Genomic DNA, 16,219 nt, shown 5'->3' with positions numbered 1-16,219 from the left:
ATTCTGATATTTATTTCATTTTGACTTTATCAAAACAAAATAATACAAGTTGAGTAATGTATTTATTAAATTCCTAAAGATAAATGCATTAGCAAACTTAGTACATGACTAAATCTTTCTAAAATGTTGTATAGTAATGATTTGTTTATTTCTTAAAAGAAATATTTTCTCAATCATTAATTTAATTGCAGAATTTGAAACCGTCTTGATATTAATTGTAAGATAAATTAATTTTTAAAAATCTGCTTACCATTTCTTCTAACAACTCGTGCAATGGAACCTTTCCTCGAACATTGTTTGGCGATATTTTTGCAGTTTTCTTCTCTTGTTTACATTCAAGTTTTTTAAGATATGATTCAATTTCCTTTAAACATTTTTCAATCCTATATATAAATACAGTAAGATTATGTAAATTACTATAATGTATTAACTAAAATATATCATGTATTTTAAACTGTAAATATGAAAATAATATTAAAATTCAAAATTATAATTTTTTAATTGAAAAAATTCTATTTCTGCCTTTTCATTTCAATTATAATAAACAAATTCTGAAAAATATCCTGGAAAAAAGAAAAAATAGCTTATCAAATGTTAATGTTTCATTTATATATATTTTTAAACTGTAAACTATAAATCATTTAAGTACAGGTAACCCCCGTATAATACGGGAGTTATGTTCCAAAAAATTGCCATGTTATGCAAATCCGTGTTATACAAAACAAAGAACTAGTACGAAAAGAGGAGTTAGGTTCCAAAAATTAAAAAACACGCTATTATATTTTCATAAATAAGATAAATATCTTTATTAAAATTTTCTTAAGAAGTGATACATATTAATATAAATTAAACAATGTTTTCTATTAACTGAAAATTTTTTATCTACGTAGACAAAAATGAGACACAATTAGTCTTAAAGTATACTTGTAAAGGTGTGGATTGTCCCAACAGTTGGAGGTGCAGTTCAATGCCTAAAAACTGGTGACTGAATAAAGAAAGTATGGAATAAAGGAAAACCATCTGGCAACAATGAAACAAGTTTCGAGAAGGAAAACGTGTATCGACAGAAGGCGGGAAAAGAAAATTTACATACTACTTAAGTACTAATAGTTCACAAAAATTATGCATGAAAATCTGATAGTACATACACGCTCGAATGAAAAATGTCAAATGAGGTATCTTTCGCACTTAAAAGCTTTATCACGTTTATTGAACTGTTGTACGGGGATTTCCGTAATTTCAAATTAGATAAAGTTTGCTTTTAATGGTTTTTATTACATTTCATGTTGTACGAGGGTTTTACCCAATTCTCGAATTGTGTCAGAGTGAATCCGTGCTATATGGGGATGTTTCCAATTCTCGAACCGTGTTAGAATGAATCCGTGCTATAGAAGGACCATGTTATACGGGATTTACCTGTATTTTATTTTAAAATAAAATAGTTAAATAGTAAAATAATAATGCATTTTCTTCTCAAACTATTGTCTAATTTTATATGTTATTCATTAGGAGAGTATTGGTGCTTCACATTACAAGTTAGATACTTAAAATTTTTATTTTGAAATAATTAAATATTTTAAATAATTTTTCTATTCAATCTAATTCTCTTATTAATTTTGTATAATTTCATTGCAACAGAACTGATGATTTTAATCCTAAATTGCAATGAATTAAAAAATTCAAATAAAGGCTAATAAAGAGAATTTTTTAAAATCATTTATACCAATTTTAATTATTCAATTTGATAACTCTTTAAAATGCACAATTTCTATTGACTTTTAAAATGTTTTTTTAATAGATTAGTTTTCAGAAAAACATTTATATTATGGTTCTCAATCTCTAATGTGAAATAAAATAATTTATTTATTTATTTATTCTTCTTCCTTGTCCTAGCTAACTATAAACCAGGTATTGCTGTCATTGGTGATAGTGCTCTAAATGAACTCAAAAGACTGTTACTGTGTTTTGTTTTTATAGATAAAATTAAAAGTTACTACAAAAAAAATTAAATTTTTATTTAGAACAAAAGAATTCAAAATGTCTTATAGAGAACTTGAGAATCATTGTAAAACTGCAAGTTCATATGTTTCCTAAATTATGTTTTAAAGCGGGCCGCATGCGGCCCGTCATGTTAAACTGTGTGGCCCGTTAAGTGATATTATATATCTATTAAAGCTTTTATTTCCCTTTATGTGTATACCAAAACAATTAAATAAATGAAAATTTGCATGTGTCATTGTTATAATGCGCAAGTGCGAGTGCAAACTCTTGGTATAACAATAAAATCTTATTCATTTTGTATTTGTTTTACTTTTTTAAAAGCATGCTTGCCTAAATTGTGGCCCACCGTAATGTTACACATGATCAAAGTGGCCCGGGAAACAATTTGGGTTGGCCAGGCCTATTTTAAAGTTTCTGAAATTTCTGAATTTCATAAATTATTGCTTAATCTATAAAAACTATAACTGGATTTAAGTTTTTAATGCTTCAAGAGTAATTATAAGGCCAATAAAACTTTAGAACTTTAAAATATAAATGTAAAGATGAATTAAAATATTAATATGCAATTTTTTAAAATATTTATTCATTATTTTTTTCAGCATAATAACTTTGTTAAAGAAGGTACAGTACATTGATAGAATTAAAGTGTTTTTTGAATCTAATAGGTTGATTTTTCACACAGCTAGTCCAAGTTAAGTGACACAAGACTTTCTTTCCTTAAACTTTTAAAGCATATCTTTACATCAAATGCATTTTGGGCTAATAAAGTTATATTAACCTGAAATGAATTTGATGTAAAGATATGCTTTAAAAGTTTAAGGAAATAAAGTCTCGTGTCACTTAACTTGGACTAGCTGTGTGAAAAATAAACCTATTAGGATTAAAGTGTTCTTTGAATCTATCAACATTATACAGCACCATAAAAGGTACATTGAATTAGAACAATATAACAATAAATTGAAAAAATAATTTTATATTTTCCTAACTATTTTGAAAAATAAACCATAATATTGTAATAAAATGCTCCAAGATATTTTAAAAATTATGTAAAATTGAATTTTAAAACATACACTGTATGCTTGTTAGATAATTGCACTCTTACATTAGTTATGTAATTTCTCCATGAAATCATGTTGATATATTGAAATACAATATATTATTTCAATTTATCACATACTGATATGTGAAATTATTATTATAATACATAAAAATATTTAATAATAATGCAATTTTTCATTTAACTAAAGCTTAACAGCTAAGCCAGTATTTTTCTGTTATTTCTCTAAATTAATCATTTTTGTAATATTTCTCAGAGATTTAAACATAACAAATGAAGTTTATACTAATAAATCAACTGACTTATCATTTTCTCCTTCTTTAGAACTTAAAAAGGTATTCGAAGCCATGTTAAATCAATAAATACTGTCATTTTAAGCAAATGCTGAAGTCACATAGTTACAGGAGCGACTGTTGACATAACAACCTCGAGTAATGAATCGATTTCAGTACACATGGATAACACGTGCTTTCTACACGTACAAAAACAAAACAAAAAAAAATCACAAATTACTTAAAATTTTAATTCAAATATAAAATTAAAATAATTTAATTTAAAGAAGAATTTTACGATAATTTTTAAAATTATTAATTTGTATCAGTAATATATATTTGACGGCCGAATGACCGAGCAGTAAAGGTGGCAGCTTACCGCTCTGGGAGACCCGGGATTGAATCCGGACCGGTCGAAAAATCCCCAGGAATTTTTCGGAGGGTGGTCCGTCTGGATATGTCGGCCCCCGTCCTTTACCATCCGGCCATCCCATTGTGGGCATGGCCGAACCCATAATGGGCTTGCTATAAGAGGCCCTCTTAGTGCCCACTGGGCGGAAAGAGTTACAAAAAAAAAAAAAAAAAAAAAAAAATAGATATACTAGTCTCTGAGCTATATTCTAAAATAGAGTTAATGTGTCCGGTTGCTGATAGCTGGTAGCTCGAGTCGTTTTGCGGCGAAAAGAAGGTGGTTTATTCATTTGGTTGGTAGGTAGTTTCATAAAGTATATATTTACTCTGTGGTAACCATCGTCTGAATTAACAAGCTAGAATATACTATACACAGTGGCTGTAGCGACGCCGTGTTTAACGAAAATTGAATACACGTCGGCCATTTTCCTTTTAGTCAAGAGAGCGTGGCATTTGTGTCGTGTAAACGCAACGAGTTAGAATATTGCAACTTGTTGCGTAAAAGTGTGCAAAGGAAAGGAAGAATTTTAAGATTGAACAATGATTGAAATTAATAAATAATTAAGCCGATGTAACATTTGTATTATTGTCCATATTTTCCATTTATGTTTTTCGGAACAACTTAACGCTAAGATTTATCGGCTTGGCCGAAACAAAACTGATATTTGTATAGTAGAAAAAAATCTAAGATTAAGTCCTATTTTGCATTATATATTATAAGGGAAAGTCGTAAGAACATTGTAAAATGGTGTCTAAAAATTTTTTGTTGTAAGAAGTCAGAGATAAAAAGATTAAGGTGTCAGTCAGGAGCAGATTTACATAAGGGCATTTGGGGCCGATGCCCAGGCCCCCACAAAACTATGTTTAAACATAATTTTTTTTCTATTATCGCTACAGCCTAGTGTGGCCTAGAGTACCTAGATATCAGAGTAGCGACAATGGGTTGTCAAATTTTCTATTGGTTAGTTATATCACGTGGTTAAAATCCGCCATGTTCTGTCGAAAAGTGCGCGTGGCTCTGTATATTTTGACTAGGAAGTGTTCTTTAAAGTCGTTTTTAAAGAAAACTAGAAGATTTTGAACACATTTGACAATAGGTAGGCATGGATTTGATACATTTTTATGTTTACGTTCATATTTAAACTTTAATATAAGGCAACAAATGAAAAAAATCGATAGTTAGCGTAGTTGTTTACATCAGATCCGATATCCGCTTAAGCGATGTTATTAAAACGAAAAAATATATATAAACTGTTTGTATTGTACAAAAAGTTAGTGTAATGTAGCAAAATATAACCAAAATTTAATTTTCTATTAATTTTTCCGAAATTATTTCTCCTTAGAAAACCGTCCATCCACGAAGGTCGTGTATGTTTAAAGAATTTTTTGTGTTTAACTAAGCATAAATTGTTATATTTTGCATGTTTCTTTTGTTAGAATAACTTAAGCTTCATTCGCTAGAACACTTATTTTTATCTGACTGGAGTATTGTAATAATTATGCTGTAGTTTTGTTCTAACATAATAAATTATATACGTGAAAGAGAAATAGTCACAAACCTTAAACATATAAAAATATTGCTATAGAAAGGTATTATTTATAATAAAACTAGTATCTAAAAAATTAGTTTCTTATTGTGCTCAAAACAAATTTAATTCTATTACTTGTAAGACTTCTTTAATACATCTTGTACAATAACAATACAAAGACACACTAGTATTTTGGACCTTATTGAAAGGTTGTCTTTGGATCAAGAAGAAATATACTGTACTTAGATTACCAATCAAAAGAAATATGTCTGGATAGAGTAGGAGAAAGTTGGTTAATGAATGAATGAATGTAAAAATTTCTCTCTGCTGTAGCCCATTGCTCATCCTGCATAGGATTATGAGTGTGAAAATGGTAATGACGATGATGATTACCAAATAAATTGCGGCATATATTTTTCTCTTGTTTGTGGGATAAATTAATCGTATGGTTGCTGAGTACTATGGTAGGCCTTATGGCTAAGATCGAGACTGCTTTCTGGTCCCCACCTATCTGTTATGGGGACGTAATGGGCAATCCCTCGGTTGCGGCTCATAGGTCGGCGTACAAAGCCTTAGCTGCCGTCTCGGCGAACAGCTATCAAGGCTTGTTTTTGGAACTGCGAGCATCATCCTTCAACCTGGTTTCCTATTCTTCGTCACTGCGACGGGGGATAGGTAAGGGCTCTGAGGATGGTGTTTAAAGTTTAAGTGGTCCTTAAAGTTTGATGGGACCTTTGATCCCATCAAACTTTAAGGATTGCAGATTTCTCTTTGTAATCAAACATAGAATATTATAGTTAATACAATACAATATTTATTTATAATTATGGTACAGTAAATAGAATTGCTAATTTTTTAATAAAATATTGATACCATACTACCATAATAAAGAAATATAAATAAAACACTGCAGCATTTATTTGGTAATACAGGTATGTGATAATTTAAAATATCATTGTAAAGCTAAAACAATTTAGAAGGCATATAAAAATTCATTATAAAAATGATTCTTTTACATACTAGTATTTTTGTATTGTTATTCTGCTGAATACATTAAAGGTGTCTTAAAAGTCATTTTGAATATAGTTTTAGAATATACCCTTTAATTTTATTCTGCAGACATCACTTAAATAATGCCTGGATGTTCAGCCTTTGGTTGCTCAAATTCTTCTGCAAAAGGATATACCATGAAATGTTTTCCAAGAGATCCTGTTCGGCGAAAAATTTGGGCTAAAAAAGTGCGCCGAGAAAATTGGAAACCTACAAATAATTCTTGTTTGTGTGAAGTTCATTTTGAACCACAAATGTGGGAAAAAGTGAGAGTTGATGGCAAGAAGAAATTAAAGCATAATGCCATTCCAACTTTGTTTTCATTCACAAAACAAATTATTCATAGAAAACCATCAAAAGAAAGATCCCCAACTGTTATAAATCAAGTAAAAACTGAAAAAGTTACTTCTCCAGTACATACTACTAATACTACTGTCACACCAACAAATTTTGAAACATCTTCAACATTTATAGAACAAACCACATTAGCTGAAGACATTTCTGAAAATCATGATACATTATCTAAAAAACATACAAAAGATATATTTATATTACAACAGAATTTTAAAAAATATAAACAACTATATAGAAGATCATATGAAAAAAATGTTAAACATGTAAACACTATCAGAACATTGAAACATAAAATTGGAATTTTGGAAAAGGAAGTAGAAAAGGCTAAAGAAGGTAATGAATCATATCAACTCTTATCATTAATTTTTAATAATGACCAAATATCTGCTATTAAAAGAAAAACCAAATTTATGAAATGGTCAAAGAAAACTATTCAAAAAGCTTTGAAATTAAGATTTTCTTGTGGAACTAGTGGCTATGAGGAGTTATTAAAACAAAACATTCCATTACCTTCAATCAGAACTTTACAAAGACAATTACAAAATTTAAAATTTGAAAGTGAACCTAACAGAAGTCATTGAATTTTTAAAGATTAAAGTGAAATTATTCAAAAATGAGCAGGATAGAGATTGTGTCATTCTGTTAGATGAAATGGCAATAACTCCTTCAAAAATGGATAACAGTAGTAACACATATATTGGTGATGTCACTTTACCTGGACATTCTGGGACTGCAACTCATGTATTTGTGATTATGCTAGGGGGGATTACTTTAAGATGGTAACAAGTTGTAGCTTACTATTTCACAGGTAACTCTGTAGATGGAAGTTTTTATGAAAATATATTATTTGAAATAATTAGTTGTGTTGGACAATTAGGTTTAAATGTTGTTAGCATTACATCAGACATGGGATCTTCCAACAAAGCATTATGGAAAAAATGGAACATCACAGTAGGTCGTCACAGCGAAATAGTAAATTCCATAAAGCATCCTTTAAATCCAGATAAAAAGATTTATCTGCTTGCAGCAGTGGCGTAGCGTGGGTGTCAGCCACCCGGGTTGGAGGAAAATTTCGCCGCCCCCCTTATTTAGGTATCTCAATTTAAAAGACTAAAATATACAGTAACTCTAAAGAACTTTTCGGCGGAACAATCATCATTATTGTGTATTGTACATGTTATATACATGATTTTTTTATTTGTATGTTTTATAACATAATAATCACATTTATTACAAACATTTTTACAAGATATTATTATTATTTATTTTGAAATTTTGCTGCCCCCTAAAAGTGCTGCCCGGGGCAGGCCGCCCCTGCCGTCCCCACTACGCTACGCCACTGGCTTGCAGATGTACCACATTTATTTAAAAATGTGGTACACTCAAACCTGTTTTTGTGCGGTCTATTTTTGTGCGATTTGTTTTGTGTGATTTTTTGTGTGCGGTATATGAATTTTAATCAAATTGGTATACTGCACAAAAATAATTGCACAAAACACATTGCACGTATAAAAAAATCGCACAAAAAAAGGTTGCACAAAAACAGGTTTGAGTGTACATCTGCAAGCTAATAACAAATAAAAAAAATAAAAAAATATGGTGCTAGTGTGTTAGGCAGTGTATTACTAAGTCTGGCAAAAAATGTACGATTAATTATATATTAGGGTGGAAACGAACAGAATTAATCAATCTTAATAGTTCATAACTATGCCGAGTGAAGCTAAAGACGAAGGGGAGGAGATAATGTGGACACACACACTTAAAGTCTATACATCCGTTGTTTAGGGCGGTAATGGCGGAACGTTTGGAAGGTTTGCATCCTTTGAGTTGTTATTCATCTTATAATTTGGAATGGATTTGACTGAAATCGAAGACAGATCTTTACCTCCTATAAATATGGAGTTTAGTGCTAATAACTCTCAAGTATCCATGGAAGTTACATCTTATAGTGTCGATGGATTATCTGGAGTGGGATGTAATTCCAAGATGGCGGCGTGAGTTTCGGTTTCGAATTGGGAATACTTCAAAAACTTATTAATTTAACAAAGTTAACTTTAGAGAAGACAGAAGGCAGAGTTAAGATCCAGGGATATTTGTCAAGGGCATTTGCAATTAAGAAAGGGCTCAAACAGGGAGATGCACTTTCTACAGTTTTATTTAACTTAATATTAAAAGTGGTAATGAGAAAAGTATATGAGGAAATGGATGTAAATGCAAGAGGTACGATTTTTAAGAAACATTTACAGTGCTTAGCATTTGTGGATGATATAGTTATACTAGCAAGTAGGCCCGGCGTTGCTCGGGCAAAAGTAATGATAGCGAAGATTAAGATTATTATGTTATAGTCACAAAAAGAAAAAGAGTAATTTCATCAATAAAGTAAATATTTCTAAAGAAAGGTCGAATTTGAAAATCGAATGTTCTAATATTGTTCGATTTTCATGACGTGTTCTGATTATATCATTCGATTTTCGTCGAATGTTCTAAAGAAGAAAAGTCAAGAAAACCCGAACTAATCTGTTTAAATTTGAAAATCGAATACGTTCTAACATGTTACTCTTTTTCTTTTTTTTTCCTCCAGCGCCCGTAAATCTTGCATGTCGCTTTCTCTTGTTCTCCATTGTTACTTAACACTTTGGTACTTAAATTTGATACTCTGTGTACTGAATTTCAACTTTCAACTCCTAACCGTTTTAGTGGAAATTAAGATTATTACATTATAGTCAACCTTACCCGTTTTCACGGAATGCAAGAATTGGGACCCCTGTTTCCAGACTAATTAGAGAATTTTTAGATGGGTCTAAAAATATGTTTGATTTTCTGCAAAAACGAAAAAACTGCATCTGCCTCTTGCACGTCGCTTTCTCCTAACACTTCCATTGTTGACACTTCCATTGTTATGTAACACTTCCATTGTTGACTCTTCCATTGTTACTTAACACTTACATTGTTACTTAACACTGCCATTGTTGATGGAAGTGTTAAGACTTAATCCTGTCCCTCTCCCCCATGGGGAGGAATTTCAAAAAAATCCCTTCTCAGTGTGCGTCCTTGTGACGTACCCTAACTGTGTACCAAATTTTAACTTTTAACTCCTAACCGTTTGGGCTCTGCACTGATTATTATTATTATTATTATTATATCAACTCGTCTCGATTATATATATAGATTGGGGAGATCTAAAGAGGTAATCGAAGAGGCATTTAAAATAATGGAGGAAGTAGCAATAGATAAAGGCCTAACAATTAATGACGAAAAAACAAAATATATGAAGTTAATTAGAAAAGATTGTCAGGGGCCAAGTGGTCAGTTTCTACATATAAAAGGGCCATAAACTGGAACAGGTGAATAAATTTCAATACTTAGGAACTCAGCTAACAGAAAAGAACGAAATCGATGAAGAAATTAAGGCAAGAGTGACAGCAGGAAATAGAAGCTATTTTACTTTAAGACGAATTCTAACATCTAAAGAAATATCAAGATGCAGTAAGATTAGAATTTATAAAACTATTATAAGACCAGTAATTATGTATGGCTTCGAGGCCTGGACACTGACAAGCAAGCAGGAAGAACAGTTGAGACGATTTGAGAGGAAGATTTTGAGAAGAATATATGGGCCAGTACAAGAGAGAGGAGAGTGGAGAATAAGAAGTAATAAAGAACTTGAAGATTTATATGAAAATTCTGATATTGTGACAGAAATCAAAAGAGGGAGATTTTGATGGATTGGGCATTTGGAAAGAATGGAACCAGAGAGAAATGTGTCTCAAGTGTATAGAGTAAGACCAGAGGGAAGAAGGTGGAGAGGGAGACCACGAAAAAGATGGGATGAGGATGTAGAAGATGATTTGAGAAGGATGGATGTGAGCTGCTGGAGAAGGAAGGCTCAAAATAGAGGGGAATGGGTGAAAATCCTGGATGAGGCCAAGGTCTTGCAAGGACTATGAGGGCCGGAGAGAAGAAGAAGAATAACAAATAAATTTATAAAAATATCAGTAGAAACAAAAGAAAAATTCAATCTTCCAACTGATATAATATCATCACAGCATATAAATGAATTGCTAGATCAACAACAAAACTTAAATTTCAAACTAGCTCCTAAGTTAAGTGAAGAAGACTTGCTGCCATCACATTTTCAAAAAATGAAAGTGAAAACATCTACACATGTCATCAGTCATGATGTAAGCAGTGGATTAAGATTTTTTCAGAAGTGAATAAACCAGAATATTTAACAACTGCTTGGTTTATTGATGCTGTTGAAAAATGGTTTAAATTAGCAACATCGAGGCATCCACTTTTTGCTTCAAGTATGAATAGAGTACAGAAGTATGACGAGTCAATAACATTTAAAAAAAATTTTATTGAAATGTTTAAAACTATCAAGGTAGGAGATAAATCTATTTGGAAACCTTGCCAAACTGGAGTGCTGGTTACAACTCAATCAATTTTAGATTTGCAACATGAATTTTTAATTAGCAAACAATATCTCTTTTTACTAACATCAAGATTCACCCAAGACTGCTTAGAAAGTTTATTTAGTTTAGCATGTGCAAAACAAGTGACTCCAACTGCACTCCAGTTTAAGAACAATTTAAAATTAATTTCGGTATCTCAATATTTAAAAAATGTGTCAAAAGGGAGTTATGATGATGATGACGACAGAGAGTTTTTATCAGAATTTCTTGATGTAATCAAAGAACCCACAAAAGAATATGATGAAGTTGTTATACCAGAAAATTTTGAGGCTGAAAATATGCCTCTAAACAATGCAGAAAGGAATTCATTATATAATATATCTGGTTATTTAATAACAAGCATAGAACAAACCTCAAAAACCTGTAACAAATGTATTACATCAGTAGGATCCAAAGAAAGTCCTCTATCAGAATATTCAAAATTAGTTGAAATTAAAAATTTTTAAAAAAATTCCATGTTTTTTTGTAATAATACAACTTTTGATATGTTTTTAGACATGGAAGATATTTTCTACCAATATCATAATGTGAAAAATCAAAACATTGATATAAAAAAATTTTATTTGGAAAAATTTAACAAATATATTACAAATGACCATATTCCAGATTGCCATAAATTAAAAGAAAAAATCATGAAAAGATTTATATCTTTCATGTTAAAAATGAAAAGCAAAAGAAAAATCAAAAATTTAACAAATCCATATGCAAGAAAAAACATGAGTAAGCTAAAAATTAGCCATATCTTTTCCACATTCACTCTGGAACTTCATCAAATGCCACTGCAAACTCAACATAAGAGTCTGCCATTTGTATTGTACTTTTTTTTTTATACAGTACAGGTAACCCCCGTATAACACGGGAGTTACCTGTACCTGTCCAAAATATTGCCGTGTTATACGAAACAAAGAACTAGTGCGAGAAGGGGAGTTAGGTTCCAAAAATTAAAAAAAAAAAAAAAAAAACGTTAAATTCTTCTTTAAATCGGATTTATGATCCACAAAAGGCCGATGCAGGCATCGGGGCATACAAAATTACAAATAAAAATAATAAGATACTGAATATTATACTGTAAAAACATAAAATATATATAAAATAATTGTTAATTTAAATAATTACTAGGGGCGCCCCTAGTGGCCATTTTTGGCATACAGTGATAGAATCCAGTTTTTCAGCTTTATATAGATTTTTTTATGGGTAAAATACTCGTTTAAGTAAATATTTTACTAGAGATTATTCATCCTATATGATGATCTCAGCATGAGAATCATCAACTGGTAACGGTTTTTAATACATTTCATGTTGTACGAGGGTTTTATGTAATTCCCGAACCGTGTTAGAGTGAATCCGTGCTATAGAAGTGCCGTGTAATACGGGGGTTACCTGTATATTGTTTTGTTTTAAATTTCAAATCTAGCAATTAAAGAGGTGGGTGTTAGCCTTTGACCTTTATATTTTTTATTATTGATGTAATAAATTATGAAACTGTTACAAATGAAAATATACTGTTCATTTAATAAATTTTTATATTTTATCTGCATATCCTTTTGATCTTGATATGCTTTATCACTATGAACTTATGTAATTATTATGCATACTGTATATAAAAAACTTTAAACTTGTAAAAAAATTTATTAAATTACTTTTTATCATACCATAATGGGTTAATGTTACCTTAGGTAGCCAAGATGGCGGCTCGTCTCTGATTCCAGCAAGGAAACAGTGGGACGCACGTTCTAACCTAACCTATTCTAATAATTTTGTTGGTAATAATTATGGTAATTTATTAGAATAGGTTAGGTAAGGTTATAACGTGAGTCCCACTGTTTCCTTGCTGGAATCAGAGACGAACCGCCATCTTGGCTACCTAAGGTAACATTAACCTTTTCTTTTAATTATACTGTAATTATATTGAGAGATTTTCAGACAAAATCTTTAGAATTTTTATCAGTTTTAGATGTTAATAATTTTAATATTATGAAAAACAATTTTTCCAAGCGTGTTTTAATTCTTTAAATTAAGTAAATTTTATGGGAAATTTTTTGATTTATCTAAATTACGTGGTGAATCGCAATATTTATATTCGTGTCCGGACTATATTGACAAGTAATTTTTAGACATAAGAAGTATCATAATTAATGACGATCCGAACAAAGACGTACTAAAAGAATTATATGATTTAATATCAATAATTTTTACGGTAATCTACCAGTGGGTCTGCTGAGCGCAGTTTTTCGACCACGAAGCAAATTTATACATTGGCCAGGAACACTCACTCAGTCGGAGGAAACATTGTCGTCGCTAGCGTTGCTTTCGATAGAAAAAGCTTTCAAATACGTTGATGGAGTCGACGACCAGCGACTTTTATGATAAAGTAATTAACGACTTTGCGGAAAAAAATCGTCAAATAGAGTTAGTTTGTAAAAAATTAAAAAAAACAAGTTTTTCTGTTATTGTTTGTATCGTATCAATTTGTATTATGCGTGTATTAATTGTATTTTATAACTACAATACATAAATTGTTTATTTTTGTCATTTCCAGTATTTATTTAAAACTTTCATTGAAATGTCATGTACAGGACTGGTCTGACCCGTCACGAAAGACGCGAAAAGCCGGTTAATTTAGAGAAAAATTTGTTAGTTTAAAAAAACATAGGTAAAACTCGTTTGTAGTCGGACACCCATTGTTTATATCAAACTGCCAGGCAGAAACCATAAATCGCGGAAGGAAGTTGTCCTATGATCGGTAGAAGATCAAATTCATCTTCGATTTTCTCTTTTCTCGTTCTCCAAGTAAGAGTCTCGTTACGTTTAGTAACCAGGGACCAACGACTCGGGAAGCGCGATTGAGGGAGAACGACCAATCAAAATGGATGAAAGAAAGAACGGAGATTGATACAATTCCCGACAATCGAGGACACCTGGTACTCGGTTAACGTTCCGAATAACCAAAATGCCGTGTGTCAACGCGCAAAAGGAAAAAAAAAAAAAAAACAGTTTCTCGTCTATTGTGCCAACCAGTAACCCATGCCACTTTGGACTTAGACCGTGATCCCGACGCCAACAGAGGAAGTCTCCCCGTGCCCTAAAGACTTGTCAACGCCACTGTTCCGGGGCAGTGGCGTAGCGAGGGGGGTGCAAGGGGGTGTATCATTCACCGGGCGCCACTCGCAGAGGGGCGCCCAAATGGTCTTCAAGACAAATTATATGTGTTTCTGGAGAAGGGAGGGGCGCTAATAAAGTGTCGTGCCCCGGGCGCCAGTTATGTTCGTTATGTTCGCTACGCCACTGTCCAGGGGCCACCTTCGATCGACCATCAAAGAACCACATCGACGCCCAGGATGTCCGAACGGCTGATTGTCCTAAAGCAAACTATTTTGTACAGTACATACTGTATGTATTTTGTGTTTCTTTTTTGTCGGTTTTTGTCAGATACGCACGTACAGTACGAATGGACCCTAGACCATTACTGACGCGCAATTAACTGATTGCCCCTAGAAGTCCGCTTCTTACAGAAACACAGCTTCCCTATCATCAAATTGATGCATGCCATTGATGCAATATAAATACAAATGTGATAATTTTTATTTGGTTGATTATTATAGTACTTCAATATAATAGATTGAAAGTTTTACATAGCGAAATAACATATTAAGAAAAGAAACACATCTTTACTCCAGAATATGTAAGAACAAACTACTGTAACTTTATTTTATTTAAAGGAAAAAAAAATGGATAGTTTTTACAATATAAAGACAGGACGTTAAATGAAAACAATACAAAAAGCCTTGATAAAACGAAAGCTTTCCCGGGAGAGAAGAGGAGACGTCAGGCCAACACCCAGCTTTACCTTTGCATGTTGCATAAGCGTGCGTACTTTGTACATTCCAACATTAAACCTGTCAAATTAGTAAATACAGTAGTAGTTTTGACAAGCTGAATATGTATTTCATTAACTACTGACTGATTTCTTACGTTTGCTTTAAAATAACGTTTGGAATTTCGACCTAGAAATTTTTCTAATAAGTAAACAAAATTAATTTTTTTATATAAAAATACTAATGCTAGAGATTTAAAACTTATCGAGCCTGTAAGATTTATCCATCCATCATATTCTTGAATAAAAAAACGAACAAAATGCTTTATTAAACTAAAAAAAATCGTCATTTCTTAATGTAAACCCATAGACCACATGATGACATTCGACAGAACATGGCGGCGATGACTCGCGCGTCGCTAATCTGATAATATTGGTACTCTAGTGTGGCCTAATCACGAGGGCCACAGACAGAGAAAACCAAACCCGGGAAATAACCTATGAAACATCGGAACATTTCGGGAAAAAATTTTATATGGGTATTTTTCAATTAAAATAGTTTTACACAATAAAATATATGTATGTTTACAATAACCTTATTTTTAAATGAAATTTACAACTTCCTAGTTGAAAGTACAGTATTTTGTGTAAATTTTCTAAATCATCAAATTTGCCTACTTTTAAAGGGGGGCCCCCACCGTATTTGTGCCCACGGGCCTCCGATTGTTAAATCCGGCCCTGGTGTCAGCCTACTATTCTGGGGATTCTGAATTGACTCCGGACGGATCGGGAAAAACCCCAGGGATTTTTCGGAGGAACTTAATCTGTGGTGCATCACCACCTTTGGCTGATAGAGGAGTTTATTGATTTTCGCTTATACTCCGGAAGAACAGGATGATGATCGCTCAGCGACCGAAGAGTCGGCCTTATAGGAGACGGCCACCGCGAGAAAGGGAGATAGGAATGCCTTCCGGGAGGACTTGGGGGAAAGCTGGCCCCTATTCAGGCGTCATTGGCAAGGAGGAAAACCCGGAAAAACTCCCGCTGCCAGCTCGTCCGAGTGGGGCGCGAACCCCCGATCGAATTCCGGTGTTTAGGGTCTGGTCACCGCCATTTTTTTTTTTTTTTTTTTTTTTTTTTTGTAACTCTTTCCGCCCAGTGGGCACTAAGAGGGCCTCTTATAGCAAGCCCATTATGGGTTCGGCCAGGCCCACAATGAGGCGGCCGGGTGGTGAGGGACGGGGACCGACATATCC

General features: G+C 32.3%; 1 protein-coding gene across 2 annotated transcripts in view; it reads right to left on the bottom strand.

Annotated features, from left to right (window-relative positions):
• Nucleotides 1-3,615, bottom strand: part of LOC136989991 (uncharacterized protein KIAA0825) — a 46,587-nt gene extending 42,972 nt beyond the window's left edge. For both annotated transcript variants that reach the window (XM_067288301.1, XM_067288302.1), the window contains exons 1-2: nucleotides 3,361-3,615; nucleotides 251-383 (exon numbers count right to left, since the gene is read on the bottom strand). In XM_067288301.1, coding sequence (XP_067144402.1) covers nucleotides 251-383; nucleotides 3,361-3,407 — 180 coding nt within the window. In that variant the 5' untranslated portion in view covers nucleotides 3,408-3,615. The remainder of the gene's footprint in view (nucleotides 1-250; nucleotides 384-3,360) is intronic.
• Between the last annotated feature and the right edge of the window lie 12,604 nt (nucleotides 3,616-16,219).

Source organism: Centruroides vittatus, unplaced genomic scaffold (genome assembly GCF_030686945.1).
Source record: "Centruroides vittatus isolate TY-2023 unplaced genomic scaffold, ASM3068694v2 scaffold_861, whole genome shotgun sequence".
NCBI lineage: Eukaryota > Metazoa > Arthropoda > Arachnida > Scorpiones > Buthidae > Centruroides > Centruroides vittatus.
Note: the sequence above shows the minus strand (reverse complement) of the source record. Positions and strands in the feature narration are given on the sequence as shown.